The sequence below is a fragment of the Psammomys obesus genome, unplaced genomic scaffold, assembly GCF_907164565.1.
Source record: "Psammomys obesus unplaced genomic scaffold, mPsaObe1.curated_primary_1811, whole genome shotgun sequence".
Classification (NCBI taxonomy): domain Eukaryota; kingdom Metazoa; phylum Chordata; class Mammalia; order Rodentia; family Muridae; genus Psammomys; species Psammomys obesus.
The window spans coordinates 164,159-187,185 of record NW_026590707.1 but is presented as its reverse complement, the minus strand read 5'-3'; the positions used below and the strand labels follow the sequence as shown (position 1 = coordinate 187,185).

Here is a 23,027-nt window from a genome sequence, read left to right as displayed (position 1 = left end):
ATGCCACATCACTTTAAAATTGCATTCTGGGGCTGGAGAAATGGCTCAGTCGTTAAGAAGCCGCTGGCTTCTCTTCCAGAAAACTTGGGTTCAGTTCCAAGCAATTGAAAGCACCTACGTGGTGGCTCAAAGCGATCTATAATGGGACTCAGTGCCTTCTTCTGGTGTGCAGTTGTATATGCAGACAAAGCACCCATATTCATTCTTTCATTCATTCAATCAACCACCTAATAGTTGATGGTTTTCTTCACTTGGCTATCCTAGAACTCTGTAGACCAGGCTGTCCTCAGACTCCAAGATCTGTCTTCTGGTGCCGGAATAAAAGATGTGCAGCTAGCTTTTCTTTAACTGCTTTCATAAGCTGGAAGCATAGCTGGGCGGGATCTTCCTTGAAGTCGGCACTCCTTTCTTCCATGTACGTTGGGCTTTCTTTAATCTGTTTATCTCCTTAAGCACAGGATTTAGCTACGCTCCACTTGCTGTGCTCCTTTTGCTGAGTTTGCTTCTTTTCATTCTAGATCTTCATAAGAGTGAGCACTAGTAACCACACGACAGAGTCCATTTTAGGCTGTTTGAGATTTCCTCAATCTATAGCTCTTCAACGTAGCCTCAGGGAGACTTTCCGAACAAGGGCAGAAAGCAGCCACATTCTTCACCAAAATACCAGTCTCTAGGCCACATGCTAAAATTCTCCAAAACTTCTTGAGCCAGCAGGTCCCCGTAGTTTAAATCACCTTCAGCACCACTGTCTTCCAAGATGGACCATTAAGCCCCACATAAAGCATTCAGATGCTTTTCTAATCCAAAATCCCAGGGTGTGCATTCCTCCGGACAAAAGCACGGTCAGTCCTTTCAGAGCAATGCCCCAGTTCTGGTACAACTTCTGTCTTAGGGTTTTATTGCTGCGAGGAGACACCATAACTGTGGCAACCCTTATAAAGGAGAACATTTAATTGTATTGATAGAGTTGCATTCCTGCAGAACATACTAGCTTATCAGTTTGGGCATTGACAGGAGATTGATCAAACATTCTTTTGGTAGATCAGCTTTTAGATTTCAGAGAGCAGATCACTTAATATTTTTAAGCAACCCCTCCCCTGATACACACAAACGTGCTTTTTTATTTTTATTTTTAGAAATTATTGATTTCAAGTGTAGGGTGTTTTGTGTGCATGTGTGCTTAGAGAGCATCTGAGTCTCTGGGGCCAGTGGTTGGGAACTGCTGTGTGGGTGCAGCCAGTGCTCTCAACTCCTGAGCTAGCTATCCAGCCTTGCACACATGGTTCTTAAACTACATCTCCCAAAGGGTCCCTGCCAAGCCTTCCCGTCACAAAGCACAATTTGTGTCTAGTAAGCTTTGGACATCTTCCTATTTTTTGACTCTTTATTTCATTTGTTTCTGTTTTTAAGACAGGAACTCCCTTTGTAGCTCTGGCTGGCCTGGAACTCAGAGATCCTCCTGTGACTGCCTCCCAAGTGCTGAAATTACAAATATGTACCACCATGCCTGGCTCATGGCCTTTAAGAAGTTAAAATAGGATGGAGATAACACCAGGGTCCTTCTTGTAACATATACAAGTAATGCCATGAGTTTAGAATTAATTCATCTTAGGTATCTGAAAGCCTTTTTATGAAAGCTGACTTCTTGGCTATTATTTATAGTGTTAGATAAACATTTGAATTGTGTTTTAGAGGTGGTGAGACCAGTGTGTAATTGTTACACAGTGGGCCTAGCGATCTGTCAATAGCCAAATGTGAAATTTATCTATAACCACGAGGCCTCTGAAAACTGAACTAAATTGATAAGGTTGGCTGAAATGCTCACAGCTCACGATGAGTAAGGTGTGGAAAGTATGGGTGAATTTATTCAGGAATATTAGGTATTTTCTGTGCCAAGAAATGTTCTACAAGGTGGGTGGGCTGCTCAGCTCAGATGCCCACCCTAAGATACCAGCCCCTTCTTGTGGTTATCCTCAGGCTGTTCCTTGGGTAGGGGCTCTTATGATCTTATTTCTGGAATTGGTGACTTATGGCCTAGTTCCTGGTGACCTTTGTGGGTGTCAGGCCTGGTTCTCTCACTATATTTCTATTTGATAGGTTAGTCCATATTCTGTTGGCCTCTGGTTGGTGATCATGCTTCCTCAGAAAGAAAATGGTTCTAGAAGCCAAGCTCAGTGGTACATGCCTATAATCCCAGCAGAGACAGAGGCAGGTGGATCTCTATGAGTTCGAGGCCAGCCTGGTCTACAAAGCAAATCCAGGACGGCCAGGGCTACATACACAAGAGAAACCTTGTCTTGGAAAAAAAAGAAAAGAAAGAAAGAAAGAAAGAAAGAAGAAAGAGAAAGAAAGGAAGGTAGGAAGGAAAGAAAGTAGGATTTTATCCCAAACAGTTTTATATAGGGGCTACAGCAAAGCTTTATTAATGATATTGTCACTGCTTCTGACCAAATGAATGTTTTTTTCTCCTCATGTTCCTGCTTCTTGTGCTAAATATGCACTATTTTACCTCGGGTTTTTTAGTGTTCTTTCTTCCTCTGAACTTATTCTGAGATTTACTCATGGTTGCTTCCCATTCCCCACTGTCACCACCACACATACCACACACACACCAACTTCCTGGAAGGCCTAATGGTCAATTTATCAAGTACCACCGAATGCCCATATAAGATAGTGGGTATGTGATTTTTTTGTTTTTGCTTACCTGACAAACTGTAGGCTTTCAACTGCTGAGTGAATGGTGAATGAGTAGGTACACCCTTAAAGGTTACTGAGAAGTTAGTCGGAGTGAGGATTGACTGTGTAGCCTGTTTGCCTTTTGTGTGTGTGCTTGAACTAGACAAGTATTCCACCACTGACCTATGTTTCCATCCCCTTTTACTTTTGTGGTAGGATTTCACTAAATTACCCAAGATATGGTCGTGATTCCATTTGTAGCCTTGATCTTATACCTCAGCCTCAACCACCAGGCCCAACTTGCTGCTGTGAAGAAAGTTTAAAATCATTTCCAATAACCTTATTTGTTTTTGTTTTTTCATTTTGAGATTTCTATGTTAGCTTGCAACTTTCTGTGCAGTTTAGGATGACACTGAATTTCTGATCCTCATACCTGTATTTCCCAAGTGCTGGGATTATAGGCAATGTGCCTCTATGCTCACTTTCCCTTTATTTTTCTTCAACATTTTTCCCTCTCATTTTCTGATGTAGGGGCTGGGGATTGCTCAGTTGGTAGAAGACTTAACCTGGAGTGTGAGAAGATGTGTTCAGTTCCCCAAACAAACATAAGGGGCACAGGCCTGCAATGCTGAATTGAAAAGGGGAAGGAGCTCCAAGCCAGCCCAGATTATCTGACGCTCTGTCTCAAACAAACAAATTAAAAAAAAAAAAAAACCCTAAACAGTACTAAGTACTAATTTATTTCCAGCTACTTTATTCACCCATAGAAATTTTATTGGATGAATAATTAAAATTCTTACCTAAGATTAAATTATGCCTTATAGTGCTTGTGTTTTAGCTAATACCATGGGAAAGGGTATCTAACTTAGAAAAATCTTAGTTAAAATAAAGCCACATAAGATTGTATTATAGCTGGTGTAGTAGAGTACACCTTCAATCCCAGTACTTAGGAGGCAGAGGCAGGCTGTTCTCTGTGAGTTTAAGGCCAGCTAGAGCTACATCGTGAGACCTTTTTTCAAAAGAAAAAGAAAAGATTCTGTTACTACAATGTGCAAGGAAATGAAGGTTTATAATGTCATTTTTTCAAATAATTAGCTGATTTGGCTCTTTTCCTTCTTTTTAGGAAGAAAAAAGATGCAGTTGATCCTTTATTATTCAGGTACAGGGTGCAGCCCACTAAAAAGGAAATGTATGAGTCTGCTGTCGTTAAAGCAACACAAATCAGGTAAAACTCAGCATTTGACATTGCTGTAGGGGTGTGGGGGTGGGTGCGGTTCCAGACAACGGTTCTCTGTGTAACAGCCCTGGCAGGCCTGGAACTCAAAAAAGATCCACCTGCTTCTGCCTCCTGAGTGCTGGGATTAAGTGTGTATGCCACCACATCCAGCTTGGGGTACCACTTTCTTTAAAAACAAAAACAAAAAACCTTCTCAACATTGAGTGTTTGTGTGTACGCTTACACATGTGCCTGCACGTGCCGAGTAACACATGGAAAGCAGAGGCTATCTGTAGGAGTTACTTTGTCATGTTGAATCCAGGATCAAAATGAGGTCCCTCAGCTTGGCATCAAGTGCTGTGGCCTGCCGAGCCACGTTACCAGCCCAGACATATCACCTGTAGTTACAGTGAGGCGTAGGATTGGTTTCTTTGGGAGGCCCCGCCGTTAGTTTAAGATGGCCAGCAGGTCTACCCAGCCTCGAGCCAATGAGCCACACACATCCAGCAATTAGCCAACTCAAAATCGGAAACTTACTTAAAATGTTATTTTTTAATTTAAAGTATTTATTTTAGAATCAATTGTGTGGTTCTCTGGGATGAACTTTGTAGCTGTCAATGTTGTGTAGCAGTGTGGAACATGACTCCACGGCAGTTATCCGAGTACTCGTTTAGTACTATCTGTTGACTTAACGCACCGAGGAACCGAGGCCCAGTGAGGCGGCTGTTAGTGTATGGTTGCTCCTTTGTCTCTAGGTCAAAGTACAGATAGCAATTACCGTTTCGTTTCCTAGTTAATATTACTCATTCGTCTATTCACTCTTTGGCTTCTACTTTATAAGCTATAGACTTTGGTTATACCCTCATTTGCTCATTTGCCTCTTTTTCATTGATGAGCTAAAGAATTACAGAGTTAAGAAAGTTATGTTTGACAATAAAACAGTGAAATAACTCTTAATTTTTTTTCCTTTTTCGATTTATATTTTTATTTTATGTGTATTAATGTTTTGCCAGCATGATGTGCCTAGTCTTCACAGAGGGCAGAGAGAGGGCATTGGATCTCCTGGATCTGCAGTTAGAGTTGTGGGCTGTCATATGGGTACTGGGAACCCAGGCTCTCTTCAAGGAAGCAAGTGCTGAGCCTTCTAACTTACAGCTCTTGTTGGCCTCAAAAGTACTGTTTTGTTTGCTGTCTCCTGTAAGAGACTTGCTACACTAGAGAAACAGTAACAAGTAGAACTTCCTGTTAGTGAAATGTCCTGTGTACTGACCAATGATAACTAATTGTCACTTATGGTTTTTGAGCCCTTATTTAACTAGTAAAAGTGAGGAACTGACTTTTTTAGCATATTTATAAAAAGAAAACCCATTTGCGGCCACTAGCCACATAACAGAGAATGCAGATTCTACCAATTTGTTCATTGTCAGCAAATTACTACCTTCTGTTTGCCAGCTGCTCCGCAGTGCTGGACAGCAACTTAGCAAAACCTTTAAAGACCAGGAAACGAAGACAAGTTTGAGGAGGGCCACTGCCTTATGCCCCAGTGAGGCCTATTGGCAAGGAAACTTTCTACCTTTATTTGAAAGACATGCACTGAAGTTAATGAAAACATTCATATTTTACCAGGACTGTTGTGCTGGTGCGTTTCCTTTTGTTTTTTAACTGTTTTGGTTTTATTGGTAGTAGCCTTGTTGCTTTTGAGGAAAATCAAAGGGAAAAATAAAATTGTATGTTTGAAACTTGATTTTAATTCTCTTTAACTTTTATCTCTTAATTTGTTGGCTAGTGTATGAAATTAAATACAAAGGGTTAAAATGTGCTAAGATCTCTGTTCAGTTTTGCTTACAATAGCCATGTAATGTTTCAGTTAATGTTGTGTCATAGCTAATTATTTTATTTTAATTTTTCTATTAATTTTAATTTTTAAATATTTTTAAAACAATTTTCTTATTTACTTTATTTCTCTTTTTTTTAAACAATAAATACATGTTCTGTTTTTGTAATAGGCTTTTTTATAATGATCCACTCAGGTTTTTCTAAGTTCTAGCATAACCCCTCTGTGGAGCTTCTAATAAGGTCTACTAAGTATCTTTGGAGAATGAACATTCTCCACTGTGTAAGTCCATTCCTGGGTTTAACAGTCACATTTTGTGTTTATAGCAATTATGGGCTCAGATTAAATTGCTAGCACTAATACTACCTTCTTCCCCATCGTTAGCCGGAGAAAACACCTATTTTCTCGTGATAAACTAAAGCTTTTTCTGAAGCAGCACTGTGAACCACAAGATGGAGTCATTAAAATTAAGGTAATGAGAATAGTGAAATTATTTATTGGGAAGAAATAATAACAAATGTATATATAGTGTTATAAATTTATAACATTGATAAAATGATATCTCAAAGATGGCTTAAATAGCTCTCACTTTATCTGGGGGCAGCTAAGTTTTAGTACCTTTTAAAAGTATTGTTGAATTGGATACCGTTTTAGGATTACTGAGTGGCTTATTTAATACCACTGATAGGTGATCAGCCAAAAAAGATGAAAACAGGCGGAGAGCGTGAAAAGTTGTATAGTGACTTAACTATTTTCTAACAACGTGAATCTGCCTTTCAGAGAGCAGATAGATTCAGAATTGTGCTAAATAAGTGCTCAAGTAAGAGAACTAAACAAAGGCATCCTAGACCAAATACTAAGCTTAGGTTTTGCTGTGACCATTAAGGCGGAGAATAAAGTTGTTATGTATCTGAGGCTGGCCTTGAACTATGTTTCTCCTGCCTCCTCCTAAATGCTGTATTATAGATGTGTATCCAGGTGTGATGCTGGGCATTAGATTTAGGGCTTCGTCCATGCTAAGCAAGCACATTAGCAACTGAACTACATCCTCAGCCCTGAAAATCAAGATTTTAATGATCTTCCATTGTGCGTTAAATAAGAACCCAAAAGTGGAAAATTAGTTTTGAATGTGAACTATTTAAATCAACATTAGAATGTAGAAGCATAAAAAATAGAGAATCAGACATAGTGGTTTATGCCTGTAATCCCAACGCTTGAAGAGACAGAGAAAGAAGGATCACAGTTTTGAGGCAAGTCTGAGACACGCTGAGCAACCCTGAAAAACTGGGTGTACAGCATGTATCCGTAACACCAGTTCTGGGGTGGAAGCAGGGGTTCAAAGACTCCCTGGCTCCCTGGTCTCACTGAAAGGGCAAGACTGGGGTTCAGCAAGAGGCCCTGTCTCAAAGCTAAGATGGACAGTGACCGAGGAAGACACCCATTGTCAACCTCCGGTCCACACGTGCACAGGTGAGAACACCTCATATGCACAAGAACAGATTAGAAACCTTCGTCTAAACCAGCTACAGGTGCTGACGATGTTCACTTTCACTGTGTACATGTAAACCACAAAAGAAAAGAACTGAAGAAAGACAAATATATGGCTAAACATTACATTTTCTATTTTTAGGAACAAAACAAGTTATTTATTAACATAAAATTAAGACATTTGGCTCGCCACTTGAAGAACTAGCCCTGCATGCCTGTATACATGAAATAGAACAAGTGCTGATGTTTGTGTGCTAAACAGCTGCAGAGAACAGCAACCGCAATGCCATTGAGACTGCATTGACAGTGAAAATACAGGTTAAAGATGCTGTCAGGTAGCTTTTAAGGGCAAGCACTCGATGGAAAACACCTGCAGTGGGTACAATAAAGAATTCAAAGTTATTAGAATACCTAAGTATCCTAGTGGGATCTGGGCAAGTAGACATGATGAAAATTTAATGTTATATAAAAACTTGAAAGCATTGTTACACAGTATATTTTTGGCCTTTTCTGAGTAAGTATACAAATTAGCCTGGAGTTGACAGAGAGACTCTCTTAAAAAGCAAGCAGAACAAAACAAAACAAAGGAGAAAGATATTTATTGGAATACTGAAACATTCTGTTTCATAAATAATATTTTATTATTATCTACCAAGTAAAAACAAAATACAGAGGTTTCTTCATGTGAAGTGTATGACTTGAATATTATCAAGCCAGGCATGGTCGTGTATATCTATAATTCCAGCACTTAGGTGGCACAGGCAGGCTAATGCCCAAATTCAAGACCAAGCTGGTCTAAATAGCAGGTCAAAGCTAGTTAGAGCTACATGGTGAATTCCTATCTCAAAAAATAAAATAAAAATATATATTTACTTAGACAAATTGGTCAAAACAAAATAAGAGTACGTATCTATAGAGATGGTTCATTGTTAAGAGCTAATTACTGCTCTTGCAGAGGACCTGAATTTGGTTCTCAGCACCCACAACTGCCTATATAAAATTCCAGCACCTGCCCTTATATTTGCACATACCCACACACATACAACACATACACCAATATTAAAAATAAATCTTAAAAACATCATATTGGAATAGCTTTTAGTGTTGAAGCGTCTGTAGAAACATTGTTGATATTCTGTGGTAAGGGTGTTTGGCTTGTTAGGCTGAGTCTCTGTAAGCAGACCTTCAAGCTGCTGTGCAGCCAGGAATGACCATGAGCCCCTGATCTTCTTGTCCTGCCTTGCACATGCTGGGATTACAGGCATGTGTCACAGTAAACTTTAACTTTCTATCTGGTATGTTTCTGATGAATTATTTAATAAGGATCACATAAACCAACCACATAAAGCATATGAAAGAATGTTTTTTGGCTTAAGTCTTTAACAGCAATAATAGTGTCATATGACATTTGAACATATTGTATATGGTCCACTAATGTATTGTCACTATACCCTGTTTTTAATTAAGGCATCATCTCTTTCAACATATAACATAGCAGAGCAAGATTTTTCTTATTTCTTCCCTGATGATCCACCTACATTTATCTTCAGTCCTGCTAACAGACGAAGAGGAAGACCTCCCAAACGAATATCTCTTGGTCAGGTAGGCAAAGAGAAAGCTAAACAAAGAGAAAGCTAAACTATCCTTTCGCCGTTAATAAAGCAGTATTTGCAGTAGAGAAGATGTTTAGTTCCTATCACCCCTATACTCTGTAAGAAGATAACTCGTTACTCTCATTACTTCATGTAAGAAAATTTGAATGCATGCTCCCTTGGCAGCTGCTCAGCATTAAGATCTATGAAGTTTCCAGTGCAGATTAAGCATTCTCGGGAGACAGGTTCATACCAAGGTAGGAATAAGCATACAGGCAATTACTAGAGAAAAACAAATAGGATGAAGAACTCAGGAAATAAGCAAGAACACTGAAGTATCCAGAACAATTCTGACTAGAGGGCTTTAAGAAAGGCCTGACTTCAACAGAAAAGTTGAGGTTTGAACAAGAATAGCCACCGTAGGATCATACTTTGAATGCTTAGTATTCAGGAAGTGGGCTTTGAGGTTTCCAAAGCCTGCAGCAGGCCCAGTGTGTTTCTTTGTACCTATGGATCAGGATGGAGCTCTTAGCTGCTGCTCCAGACTGTACGTGCATACCGCCATGATGATAATGGACCAAACCTGCAACTTAAGCTAGCCCTCAACTCAATACTTTCTCTTACAGTTGTTGTCTTGGTCATGGTGTCTCTTCACAGCAATAGAACAGTGGTTAAGACACTCAGCATAGGGCAAAAAGGTATAGGGTACTTGAGACTTGAACACGGATATAAGGGAAGGCATTGGTTTGCAGAGTGTTCTAGTATGTGTAGCATGGCAGATCTGTAAATATACAGAGGTCTAGTAGGCTATGATGCAGATTCTAATGGGCTATGAAACAGAATGTGTATTCTTCAGGCTGCAATTTGTAAATCAAATGGATCTAATATTCTTTCTATAATAATATCCAATTTGCTTGTATAGTTACTAAAATAGACTTTAACCAAAAAGTGGTGGCCTAAATCCAAGCAAATAACAATCTACTGCTGACTCAGGGTATGTAATGAGGGGCCTAAAATGCAAGGTAAATCTCTTAAGAAATTTTAGAGTGGAAAGAGAAGGGCAGCGTGGGATGAAAAATATGTCAATTCTGTGCTTATTTCCCAATTTACATTTACTTCTTTTAGCAAAAGAGTTTTCCTTCTTGATGATCATTGTCATTTTCTAACTCGGACACCTGGAAGTGTCTGGAAGTGGGCAAACAAGTAATCTATGCAGCTCTCAGAATTGGAAGTAACGATTCTCCTGATCCTAAATTCTCTTTCCTTTTACGTTTCTATTTTCCTCTTATCCTCATCCTATACATGCTGCCTCCATCTTTTCTATTGACTAGAGATTGCTGATGGCTATAATCATTTGCAAGCAAGCTTCTACTGCTTCTAAATACCAGTTTGGAGGATATTCTGTATGATTTGTAATTTGTTGAAGAATCTTAGTCATTTCTAGGCCCTTGTTATGTGTTCTTTGAAAGAATTGCTTGTGCCATAATAAATAAATAAATAAATAAATAAATAAATAAATAAATAAATAAATAAATAAATAAATAATGGCAAAGTAGATCCTCTTTCTTCTGTTGCTCCCTCCTTGGTACCACACCCTTGCTGCTCTCCAGTCCTTCTGGATGAAAGGTGTTTCTTCTTCCATATAGCCTTCAACTTAGGGACCAATTGAGTACTTTTATATCCCAGCTCTAGTTCAGTTGTAATTATCTTTTTTCAGCTGTTTGAAATTTCTACTTCAGAATTTAGCCGAATATTGAGATTTGAAAGATGTTTACTTAAAATATTGAACTTTGTTTTTTTAAAAATCTAACAAACAAGGCTCTGACTTGCCTGGTAAACGATCCCTGAGGGAAGGAACTATGTCTCCCTTGTTTATCACTATGATTTAGCACTGGCCAGGTACTTAAATATTAAAATATATGCTTTGTTATATTACAAATAATATAAAGTAATATGAAGTAATACATGCATATTAAGAAGCCAGCTGTGGTACAAGGCAAAGGCAGGATGATCGCAGCAGTTCTGAGGTTATCCTGGTCTATATAGAGAGTTCTAGGACAACCAAGGAGCTACACAACAAAAATGCTGTTCCAAAATAGAATAAAAATTTGGCAAAAAAAAAAAAATCCTTCTGACATGTGTTTCATATTTTATACTTAGTCATCTATTTACAAAGTAATCTTGAGGATTTGTTATTATTTTTCTAATGTGTAATTTTTATTGTTTTGGTTTTCCAAGGCAGGATTTATCTGAATATCCTTACCTGTCCCAGACTGGCTTTGTAGACTAGGCTAGCCTTGAACTCACAGAGATCTACCTGCCTTCTGCCTCCCTGGGTGCTTAGGATCACAGATGTGTGCCAATGCGCCCAGCCATTTTTATGGCTCTTGATCTAGTACTGAAAATGTTGGGTGTTTTCTAATTTATGTGAGTGTTGGGATTGACCCATGTTCTACCTATCACTGTGATTAGGATTCCTACTTCTATTTTACAAGCAGATCTCATTTTAGTATTTACAAAAAGGCGTGATTGGTGTGGGGGTGTTGTTGTATTTTTCCATGCTGGGCATTTGAACTCAGAGTTTTGGGTTGCATACTAGGCAGTGCTCTACTACTGAGCTATACCTGAGTCCTGGGGGGGGGGGGGGGAGCAGGGGGGCTTTTGATGGGTTTTGTTTTCCTTACTAGGTAGGAGAGCTTGGCAGAGCATCAGTTTATATAGTTTGTAATTTCCCACTTTAGTTTCTTGGTTTATTTTTTTTAGGAGGACAACATGGCTAGTAAACAGGCTATTGCAGGATGCCAGAGCAAAGCTATTAAAGAGAGAGATAAGCTTTTGAAACAAGAAGAAATGAAGGCACTAGGTGAGTTTTAACATTCTCTCCAAACTCTGTTTAATGATAAGAAAGAATATTTCTCTGGGCCCAAGTGAGGAATATTTCTGAATGATATACCTATTTTTCTATTTATAGAAATCTAAACCATCTTCCCACAGATAACTGCTGTTTTTTTTCTAAATGGAACTTATCTCTTCCAAGTGACATATATCATCATTCCCTAGGAGACTGCCCAGTGCTAGATTGAACTGAAGTTGTATTCAGAGAGTCCACTATCTAGGTTACATGGCCTTTACTGACACTGCCTCCTAGTTTGAGGGCATCTGAATCTAGTTCACATGTGGAGTCTAGACTCATTCATGTGGTTTGAGAGGGGTGTGAGTCTATATCTTTTTTCCTCAGAACATGGATTCTCCATGTAGTCATTCTGTCCTGGAACTCTCTATGTAGATCAGGCTGGCCTCGAACTCATGGTGATCTGCCTACCTCTTCCTCCTGAGGCTGGAATTAAAGGCATGAGCCAACACTGCCCAGAAGTGATCCTGTATCTTAACAAGTAGATTGTGTGTATGTTTTAGTATCTTTACTTTCAAAGGCAGGATATGTTTGTCCTGTTGTGGGTATCTTACTGGTTAATCAGTTACCTGCTAGCTCCTCAAGAACTTGAATCTCTGCTAATCTCATTTAACCTAAATTATTTTTAAAGTGTCTTTTGTTAGATTAAAAAAAAAAAAAAGCTGAATGTCTGTTTTTGTCTGTATACAATTTTAAATTTGACCTTCCTCACAGCTTTTGAAAAGGCTAAACTAAAACGACAAAAAGCAGATGCTTTGGAAGCAAGAAAAAGAGAAAAGGAAGATAAAGAGAAAAAGAGGGAAGAATTGAAGAAAATTGTAGAAGAAGAGCGACTAAAGAAAAAAGAAGAAAAAGAGAGACTTAAAATAGAAAGAGAAAAGGTATTTGCTTGAGTATGCATTAGCAGTAATTCTTACATATAATATAAATATAATATAAATTTACATATTTAAATGCATGGCTAATTCTTTAAATTAAATGCTTTTACCATTTTCATTCATATTTCTGAGTCTGTACATAAAATATTGATAAAAAATTAGTTTATCTCTTTTTTGCTTCAGAAAATGTATTAATTATTTTAAGGTTCAACATATTTGTGTACTTTTACACGTCACAAATTTAAAATGCAAGCTGGAGATATGGCTCAATGGGTAAGAGCACTGGCTGTGCTTCAGAGGACTTGCGTTCAGTTCTTAGCACCCACATGGCAGCTCACAACCATAACTCCAGCTCCAGGGCCTCTCATCCTCTTCTGGCCTCACAGGTGTCAGGCATGTATGTGCTGCACAGACAGACACACTGGCAAAACATCCAGTGGGCTAGAGAGACGGATCAATAGTTGAGAGCACTTGCTGGTTTTTTATGTGCATTAGTGTTTTGCCTTGTATGTGTGTCTGTGTGAGGGTGTTGGATCCCCTGGAACTGCAGTTGGCATTCAGTTGTAAGCTGCCATGTGGGTTCTGGGAACTGAGCCCATGTCCTCTGGAGAAACAGCCAGTCGTCTTAACTCTTGAGCCATTTCTCCAGCCCTATACTTTTTTTTCCCCCGAGACAGGGTTTCTCTGTGTAGCCTTGGCTGTCCTGAAACACACTATGTAGACTGGCCTCCAACTCACAGAGATGTGCTTGCCCTGGCCTCCCTAGAGCTGGGAACCCAGAACCCTTGCTGTTTTTACAGAGGACTTGATCTTGGTTCCTATCACCCACATTGTGCAACTCATAACCATCTTTAACTCCAGTTTTAGGGGATCTGATGCTCTGGTCTGTGGACACTGTACACATGTGATATATTACACAGAGAAGCAGGCACATACACATGTTGTTTTTTTTTTTTTTTTTAATTACAAGGTAGAAAGTGATAGAGGAAGACACTGATACTGATCTCTGCCTTCCTCCTTTTACATACATACATACACCATACACAAAAAAAAATATTAATAATAACACTTTGATTTGCTTGTTTCCAGTCTTTATTCTTGGCCTTAAAAAACAAACAAACAAACAAACAAAAAAACATAGGGCTGGAGAGATGGTTCAGTGGATGGGGATGCTGGCCACTTTCCCAGAGAACCCAGGTTTGATTCCCAGCACCCACATGGCAGCTTACAACTATCTTCATGGAACTCCAGTTCTGGGGAATTTTTGTTTGTATTTAATTGAGACACGGTCTCATGTAACTTAGGCTGGGCCCACATTTGTTCTGTAGCCAAGGATGATCTTGAATTCTTGGCAGCAACTCCCAGGTACTGGAATTACAAGTGTATGCCGCCAGGCCTCAGTTTATATAGTCTTGAGGATCAAACCCAGGATTCTTGACTATTGGGCAAGCACTCTCCTAGCTGAACTGCTTAGCCCCAGTGTTTATTAACAATTTTGTGCTGATGTTGATATTAACTAATACATTTATTTCTTCTAAAAATTTTTATTACCCTTTGTTAGGAAAGAGAGAAATTACGTGAAGAAAAGCGAAAATATATGGAATACTTAAAGCAGTGGAGTAAACCCAGAGAAGATATGGAATGTGATGACCTTAAGGTATGAAATACAGTTTTTGACACAGTTGTGTTTAATTTGGCCTACATGGTTTTGCTGATAAAATGGTTGGGCTGGACATGGTGACACATTCATTTATTTAATCCGGCAATTGGTAGTCAGAGACAGGTGAATGGATCTCTTGAGTTCAAGGCCAGCCTGGTCTAAAATATATATTTCTTCTTCTTTTTATTTTTATTTTTGGTTGGCTTATTTTTTCCTTTTTTGGGGGAGGTGGGGTGGGGTAGGGCGGGCAGTGAGGTAGGCCTCACTGTGTAGTCCAGGCCGCCCGAAGCTTCCACTAACCTGCATCACTCTTCTGGGCCCTGAGATTGGAAGCCTGTAGTAGACATGCAGGTGAAATGTTTGTTTCTTGATGGGAGCACATTTTCCTCGTGTTACACAGCGTGTTTCTTAGCTTTCCGGGGTTGCATTGTTACTGTAGTGGTGGTTATTCTGCTGAAGTAATTGATCTTTCTTTGTGATACCTGACTTAGAATAGCGGCTGTAGTCAGACATGCATTTACATTTATTTGGGGTAAGAGAATAAGGATTTTGCTTATTTCCGGAAATAATGTGAAGATATCTAAACCTTACTCATTCACTTCAATTTATACAGAGCCATTTTTTTATTACAATTGATTCACTTTGTATCCCAGTTGTAGCCCCCTCTGTCATCCCCTCCCAATCCTGCCTTCCCCTTCTTTCTCCACCCATTCCCCTCCCCGAGTCCACTGATAGGGGAGGTCCTCCTCCCCTTCCATCTGACCCTAGCCTATCAGGTCTCATCAGGACTGGCTGCATTATCTTCCTCTGTGGCCTGGTAAGGCTGCTTCCCCCCCACCCCCGTCAGGGAGAGGTGATCAAAGAGCCAGCCACTGAGTTCATGTCAGAGACAGACCCTGTTCCCCTTACTAGGGAACCCACTTGGATACTGAGCTGCCATGGGCTACCTCTGTGCAGGGGTTCTATGTTGGAATATCAGTCTCAGAAAAAGACTCCTGGGCCTAGATTTTTTTGGTTCTGTTGCTCAGAGCCGTTTCTAAATCACTAGGCAGTCAATTATCCCCTGTTCTATAAGGTTCACATTGAAAATACAAACAATTTGACTTCAGAATTTGAGCTTGATAGAAGATCTTTGAATAGGAGATTGAGTCAGAAACGCACTTCAGCCTGTCTTCTTTGGTAAAGGAAATGCCTTTTCTTCATAGTTTGTTTTATGGATTGTGGTTTAATAAAACTGAATCAGTTCCTAAGGTAAGGTGGTAAGCTTCCAGGGCTTCGAGCCACTAATGCACGTGGGACAGTTTACTAGTTAAGAATACGTTAGGGTGTGCCCCTGCAGCTTTCCTGCTCCTCATTCAGATATTCATGGACTGCTTAACCTTGCAGGAACTTCCAGAACCAACACCAGTGAAAACTAGACTACCTCCTGAAGTCTTTGGTGATGCTCTGATGGTTTTGGAGTTCCTTAATGCATTTGGGGAACTTTTTGATCTTCAAGATGAGTTTCCAGAGGGCGTAACCTTAGGCAAGTACTCAAGTTACCTGTTGCTGCGGGACAGTTTACTCTGACATTTAGAGGCTTTAAAAAGCAAGTGATCTCTCACAGTTCTGTAGGGTCCGTCAACATAACTTTTCTCTTTGGAGTCTCCTGTATGAGTGCACCCAAAGAGTGGCTAGATCTGCGATCATACGAAGGCTTGATTGGCTAGTTGTTGGAGATGATTTTTCACCACATGCTCTTCACGTGACCTCCCACAGGAAACAGAAACTGTGACTGTTAGGCTTGGAACTTGTACATCCTTACCTCTGCCATGTGCACTCACAAGAACAGTTACAGACCTAGGACTCAAGGGCTGGAGAGTAGACCTACTTGAGTGAGGAACAGGGTGTGAGGGTTTACAGACAAATATTTTCCACTTGTAATTTACCTGTGTGTTTACAAACTTTGTATAAACCTTTATAATAGAGTCCAATGTGAGGAGGAATTTGAATCAAATTTTAAATTTTTATTCAATAAATTTTAAGGTACTTATAGAAAACCTCCAATACAGATTTGCACTGTCATTTTTATTTTAATAAGATAAGAGTACATTGACCAACAGTGCTTTCAGATTCTTCAGTTTCTCCTTATGGGCTAGGTTTAAGGCATGAAGTGCTATGCTTTATGAACCAAGAGCATCTAAACAATGCTATTTAGGTAAAATAAATTAGAAAAGAAACATTTAACACCTACACAATGTTAGGATTAAAACATGATATACCTCTCCTGTGCACTGTTTGGTAAACAACATCCCACATAATTCTCAAGAGCACTGGGACAATAATAACCAATTTATGTCTCTTATTTTTTTGAGAAAAGGGTATTACTGTATAGCTTTTTCTGACCTGGAATTTGCTATGTAGACTGGTCCAGCAATCTGCCTTCATCTGTGGCAATCCTGACTCTGCCTCTGAACTTTAGGAATTGGCGTGTGTCACCACATCTGTCTAAAATTGTATGTTTTTAAATGTACCTAAGTTTGTGCCTCAGCTTTAAATTTAGATATTATATTTATTGGTCCAGTGAAGCTATTTTGACTTCCTTTGTGCACTGACTTTGACTTTTTTTTTTTTTTTGCTGTGTTGAAATCATAATTTATTTTGGTTTAGATAATATGTGGATCTACTTTCATAAACAGACACTTACACGGGCTGATGTTGATTGAATGTTTGTTATTTTCCAATGGAGTTGTTTCTTCAGTCATGACAGAAGTTTAAATTCCTTTTAAACGTTTTATTCACAGAAGTGTTAGAGGAAGCTCTTGTAGGAAATGACAGTGAAGGCCCACTGTGTGAATTGCTTTTTTTCTTCCTGACTGCAATCTTCCAGGCGATGGCTGAAGAAGAGGAGGAAGTAGCCAAAGAGCAGATAACTGATGCTGACACCAAAGGTCAGAGTTCAACATCATTGGTGATTGAACTAGCAGCTTTGTAGTAAAACTGGTTTTTGATGATTATTTTTACACTACCTTTTCTTTTGCAGTCAGAAAATAGAGGTATTCAGTTTATCTGATGCGAAGTATGTTATGCTAATAACGTATTGCCAGTTGTCTGGGGAAACTTAATGTTGGTATGACCTTTTTCTGACAGCCTGTGAGACATTTCTCCTGAGTTGTCTTTCTTTTATATCTTTGCATTTTCCCTTGTTACTTTGAAACATCTCACTGGCTGGTATCTGAAATGCCAAGACATTCTGCTAAATAGCCTTTTTCCTCTGCCCTTCATTGGAAAAACTTAAAAACGTCTTATTGCTATCTTCAGCTCAAATTCTATTGCTGATTTATTGTAGATTTGACACCTTTTACACTTAACATTTAGAAATTTTTTTTTATCTTGATAGTTTGATCTAGAAATTTTGTTCTTTAAATTCTAAGCTCTTAAATATCCAAGGTCAGTATTTAATGTATGGTAACACAGCAAAAAAATTTTGGAGGAACCTTTGAAGAGCTTCTGAAAATATGTTCATGAGTCTTTTGAGCTGCTGGACTTGGTCCAGCCAACTAGTCCACTTCCATCCTCAGATGTGCCTTTCCTTTAACTTTCTTCATAAACTGTCTCTGCTTCTGAACAGCTGTGTGTGGACATGCTTACCTGCACACAGAGAGCCCTGGCTTCATTCCCCAGGACCTCATAAAACTGGCCATGGAAGGGTATACCGTGTCTCCAACACTTGGGAGGCAGAGGCAGAAAGATCATCAGGGTCATCCTCAGCAATACACCCAATTCAAGTCCAGCCTAAGACACATGAGACTTCTCAAAATGACATGCTCACTGTTTACCTCCTGTAGTCAGAGGAAGTGTTAAACATTTTGTATGTTATTGACGTGATTGTGGACTAGGAGTTTGACTAAGTAATGCCTTAGTCTGTTATGTAAAAATCTCAATAAGAAAATCATGCTGGGAGGTGTCTTAACAGCAGATTGTTCATTCACAAAGATGGGACTTCTCCAGTCTGCCAGTTTTTTGGCCCTAGACAGTTTGAGCTCTATGCCTGGTTCCTGAATCGAGATACTGATAAGTCTGCAGAGCTTTGGTCTGAGTTGAAGTGAAATGTATTCTCCAGCTTATGTGCTAATACCGTAGGTTCCATATCAAGGTCGTTTTAGCAATGTGACTGTCCCATTTTCATTTTAGATAATTAAGACAATCAAACGGAAGTATTTATATAGCCATTGTGTTGTGTTAGCCAGTAACATTCTAGAGTTATTGGTAAAGTTACGATCTTAACACAAGACATAAGTTGTGTTTAATTCCATATTTAAAACAGATGGGTATTGCCATTTTGGAAGTTCTAGTACAAAAAGAAAAGTGAGTCCAGCAAGATAGCTTAGGTGTTCATAGAACCAACATCTGAAGGACTTGTCCTCTGACCTCTACATGCATGCCTGCTCACACAAGCCCACACATGCATGTGATAAGTACAATGATTTTTTTTTCAAAGAATGAGAAGGAACTTGTGTGAGAAAATCATTTAATGCAAAGACAAAAATTAGAAAGCTGTTGGTGTTTGAATTACCAGTTTTTTCTATTCAGGATTTGCTTGATCTGTACTTTCTAAATCTTTGTTCCTATCAGAACAATCTCAAATATAGAAATACGGAGTTGATCCCTGTAAAGTGCTTGCTACAAAATAAAGGGTTTAGTGTTCCCTTTGTAAATATGAATGTTAGAAATTGGAAAACAAAGCATGGCATTTTTCCTCCAGCTCCCACTTTGCTGTCAAGTTCACTGATGGCGGCTACCCCAAAAGTAACTTTATTTTTTCCTCCCATCTCAATAACAGAAAAGTTTTTTACAATCTTCCTGAAAATGATAGGATTGATTTTTTTTTAATTTTATTATTTTTTATTATCATTTATTACAACTTATTCAATTTGTATCCCAACTGTGTCCCTCTCCCTTGTCTCCTCTCAATCCCACCCTTTCTCCCTCTTCTCCCTTTATGCCCCTCCCCTATTCCACTGATAGGTGAGGTCTTCCTCCCATTCTATTTGATCCTAGTCTATCAGGTCTCATCAGGACTTAGTTGCATTGTCTTTCTGTGTAGCCTGGCAAGGCTGCACCCCTAGGGGGAGGTGATCAGAGAGCCAGCCACTGAGTTCATGTCAGAGACAGTCCCTGTTCCCCTTACTAGGGAACCACTTAGAGACTGAGTCTATGGGCTACGCCTGAGCTGGGGTTTTAGGTCCTCTCCCTGCAGAGACTGATACCTTAACCAAGGACAATGCATGGAGAGGACCTAAAAACCTCAGCTCAGATGTAGCCCGTAGACTTAGTCTCCAAGTGGGCTTCCTAATAAGGGGCTTTTGTTTTGTTTAACTTCCACTTTGACTGGTTCTGTTTTTCGTTCAAAGAAACAGAAATTTAGCTAAAAGAAACATGGCTAATAAGGAGGTATAGGCCAGAAATTTAGACAGTCTGGACTATAACCTTATGTTATGTGATGTGATGTTATCTTTATCTCAAATTAGGCAACAAAGTTAAAAAGCTAGTCATTTGTCTTCTTAACCACCCATATATAATTTTGTTTGTTTGTTTGTTTGTTTTGTTTTTCGAGACAGGGTTTCTCTTTTTAGCCTTGGCTGCCTGGACTAGCTTTGTAGATCAAACTCAAAGAGATCCACCTGCCTCTGCCTCCCTGAGCCTTGAGATTAAAGGTGTGCACCACCACACCGAGGTCTTGAACTCCTGCCTCTTTACTCCAAGTCCTTTCTAAGTTGCTGGGATCACAATCATTCATGTTCTACCATAACCAGTTTCCTGTCTTTAGTTTTATACTATGAACTCAGAAGGTTAAGAGCATCTCCTTAAATAGAACAATTTTAAGCTTTTTTCTGGGATGTCATTACTGAGTGTTGGAATTGTATGTACCTCTTTATACATTAAAGTGATCTAATAAAGCCAGGCTTGGTGGAGCACACTTTTAATCTCGGCACCTGCAATAATAATGAGGGAGGCAGAGACAGGAGGATCTCTGTGAGTTTGAGGCTGGCCTGGTCTATATAGCTCAGTGCTGGGACTACATAGAGAGATCCTGTCACAAAAGAAAACAAAAAATTAATATATATAACTTTCATACAGTTATACTGGATACAGTTGAGCCATACTCTCTTGAAAGAAGGAATACTGAGCAAATTCTAAAGGTGTACTTGGAATTTTTTAAAGTGCCATAATGCAGTTTAAGAATACATATTTTGAGCTGCAGAGATGGCTCAGCAGCTAAGAGCACAGGCTGCTTTTGCAGAGGACCCTGGTCTGAATCATAGCACCCACATAGACACAACTGTAGCTCCTCTTCCAGAGGATCTGACACCCTCTTTTGGCCTTCTTCAGCACCTGCTTATACATGGTACACAGACATACACTAAGGTAAACACACAAATATAATTTTTAATGTAAAAGAATATATCTTAACATGTCATTTTATATAGTACAGTAAAAACAATCATTCTGTTACTAGTTCATTTCTTAGGCCCTCTGTGACCTTTGTTCTGAAATGATGCTTCCCTCCAGATGGTAGAGGTTGGACACGATAATGTCTACTGAGGAAGAGATCTAGCACAGTGGTATGGCTGTGTCTAGCAGTGTGGGTAATCATAGTGCTTATCAGAATTAGTATTGGTTGTTGCTTTATATGTAAATTGAAAAATGTCAAGTTTTAGGTTTAGTATTTGCCTGGTAGGAAAAATATATTGTCTGTCACTTGAGTTAGGTCTGGTGTGTGACCTACGCATTTGTACTACATTTAATCAGGTTAACTTCTGTGTGGTCCTGTGTACACTTTATATCTTAACATCATCAGTAATTGTGATCAGACTTGACCCCAGAGTTGCCTTTTTCTTTGAAGAGTTACTCACTTCATTCTTTGAGGTTCATTTTGTCAACCTGGAAATTTTACCAACTGAATCACATGTTAGAACATTATGGAAGCTCAAACCCAGACTAGCCTGAGATCCTTGATGGCAGTGCAGGAGAGGTGACAAGATGGATGGATAGGATCCTCACCTTCTACCCACTTTACATGCTTCTCTTATATTGAGTTGCTAACAAATATTTGAAGAACCTACAAATTGCTTACCTGGACTAACCCTTTTAAGAAAAATAAAGCCCAAATTAATTGATTTGTCTAAAGGATGTACACTAGTTACTGGCAGTACTAAAACCAGAACATGACCTGTTGCTTAGAGTAACTTGTAAACATTTGTAATACAGCAGCAAGTTGGTTTGTTTGGTTTTTGTGTCTGGCAAGCATAAGGGGTACAGTTGGCACTTGAGTTTTCATCTCTGTTGTTTACATGATGCTTATATATTTGTACCAGTAGATTCGCTGTGTTGTTCTACTGTCACTAATGGTTTTCAAAGCTAAAGCAATTCTTTGAGAAAATAAAGAGAAATATTCCCCATGTTTTTTAGATTGAAAAATTTTGAAAGTGAAGAAATTTTAATGAAAAGTATAAATAATTGATAACAATGCTGGCTTTAAAGGTTGGCAATTTGGGGGGCCAATTTTGAGATAATTACAACCTATGCTGTGTCATGATTCAATCTTGAGATGTTTATAAGATTGGGTATCTTTATTCAACTTTCAAAGTAGACTTTCTAAGGTTATACTAAATGAGTGATTTAATTCTAAAATGCATTTTGCCATTTTTTGGAAAAAATGGCATCTTGCTGGTAATTTGGAATTTTTTTGTGTGCTCTGTAAGGAAATGTTAGTGTAAAGTCTGTGTTCTAGGATCTGTTGCTTTGGTGGAGACCAAGAGAATGTGAATAACGCTGTGCTGGGTGTTGGTCCTTTTGAGGTCCCTGAACATTAAGCTGTTTCGTTCATCGTTTTAAAAGGGCATTCTTCCCAAGTATTCCTGCACTAGAATAAAGTATTTATCTCCTTAAAGATCTAACAGAGGCTTTGGATGAGGACGCAGACCCCACAAAATCTGCACTGTCTGCAGTTGCATCCTTGGCCGCTGCATGGCCACAGTTACACCAGGGTATGTGTGGGCTTTATTTCTTGTTGTTGTTTGGCATTTTATTTTAATTTATAAAGGTACATACATTGCTGAGTATTTATTGTCTATTTTTAAAATGACTGTTTCATTTCTAACAATATAGGCTGCAGTTTGAAAAGCTTGGATCTTGATAGCTGCACTCTTTCTGAAATCCTAAGACTGCACATCTTAGCTTCAGGTGCTGATGTAACATCAGCAAATGCAAAGTACCGGTACCAGAAACGAGGAGGATTCGATGCTACAGATGATGCCTGCATGGAGCTACGATTAAGCAATCCCAGTCTGGTGAAAAAACTGTCCAGCACTTCTGTATATGATTTGACACCAGGTAAACTGCACGTTGGAATTTTTCTAACCTGTTTATTTCCTACCCATCTCTTTTATCCAGAAAAGTACAAGCTGACAAACTCCAGATGAAGAATCAGTTGTTAAAGAAAATAAGAAAAAGTGGCTTATTATTGATGGTAGAGCTGCTTGGTTGATTGGTTTTGGTTTGTTTGTTTGTTTGTTTGTTTTAAGGCAGGGGCCTCACTATGTCTCTGGATGTCCTGAAACTCACTATGTAGACCAAGCTGGCCTTAAACTCACAAAGATCTACCTGCCTTGGCCTCCCAAACGCTGGCATTAAACAAATGTGCCACTATGTCTGCTACTCATTTGTTCTTTATTAGGCATTTTGTCATTGAGTTACAAATTGTCAAACACTGTTCCTTTTTTTCTCATT

The 23,027-nt window shown here is 39.1% G+C and overlaps 1 protein-coding gene across 1 annotated transcript in view; it reads left to right on the top strand.

Moving 5' to 3' along the window:
- The window catches only part of Baz1a (bromodomain adjacent to zinc finger domain 1A), an 86,360-nt gene that overhangs the window by 32,404 nt on the left and 30,929 nt on the right, over positions 1–23,027 (top strand). The window contains exons 5-14 of the mRNA XM_055608705.1: positions 3,800–3,901; positions 6,111–6,198; positions 8,682–8,816; positions 11,570–11,669; positions 12,432–12,598; positions 14,157–14,252; positions 15,642–15,780; positions 17,039–17,185; positions 22,190–22,285; positions 22,407–22,631. Of these exons, the coding sequence (XP_055464680.1) occupies positions 3,800–3,901; positions 6,111–6,198; positions 8,682–8,816; positions 11,570–11,669; positions 12,432–12,598; positions 14,157–14,252; positions 15,642–15,780; positions 17,039–17,185; positions 22,190–22,285; positions 22,407–22,631 (1,295 nt within the window). The remainder of the gene's footprint in view (positions 1–3,799; positions 3,902–6,110; positions 6,199–8,681; positions 8,817–11,569; positions 11,670–12,431; positions 12,599–14,156; positions 14,253–15,641; positions 15,781–17,038; positions 17,186–22,189; positions 22,286–22,406; positions 22,632–23,027) is intronic.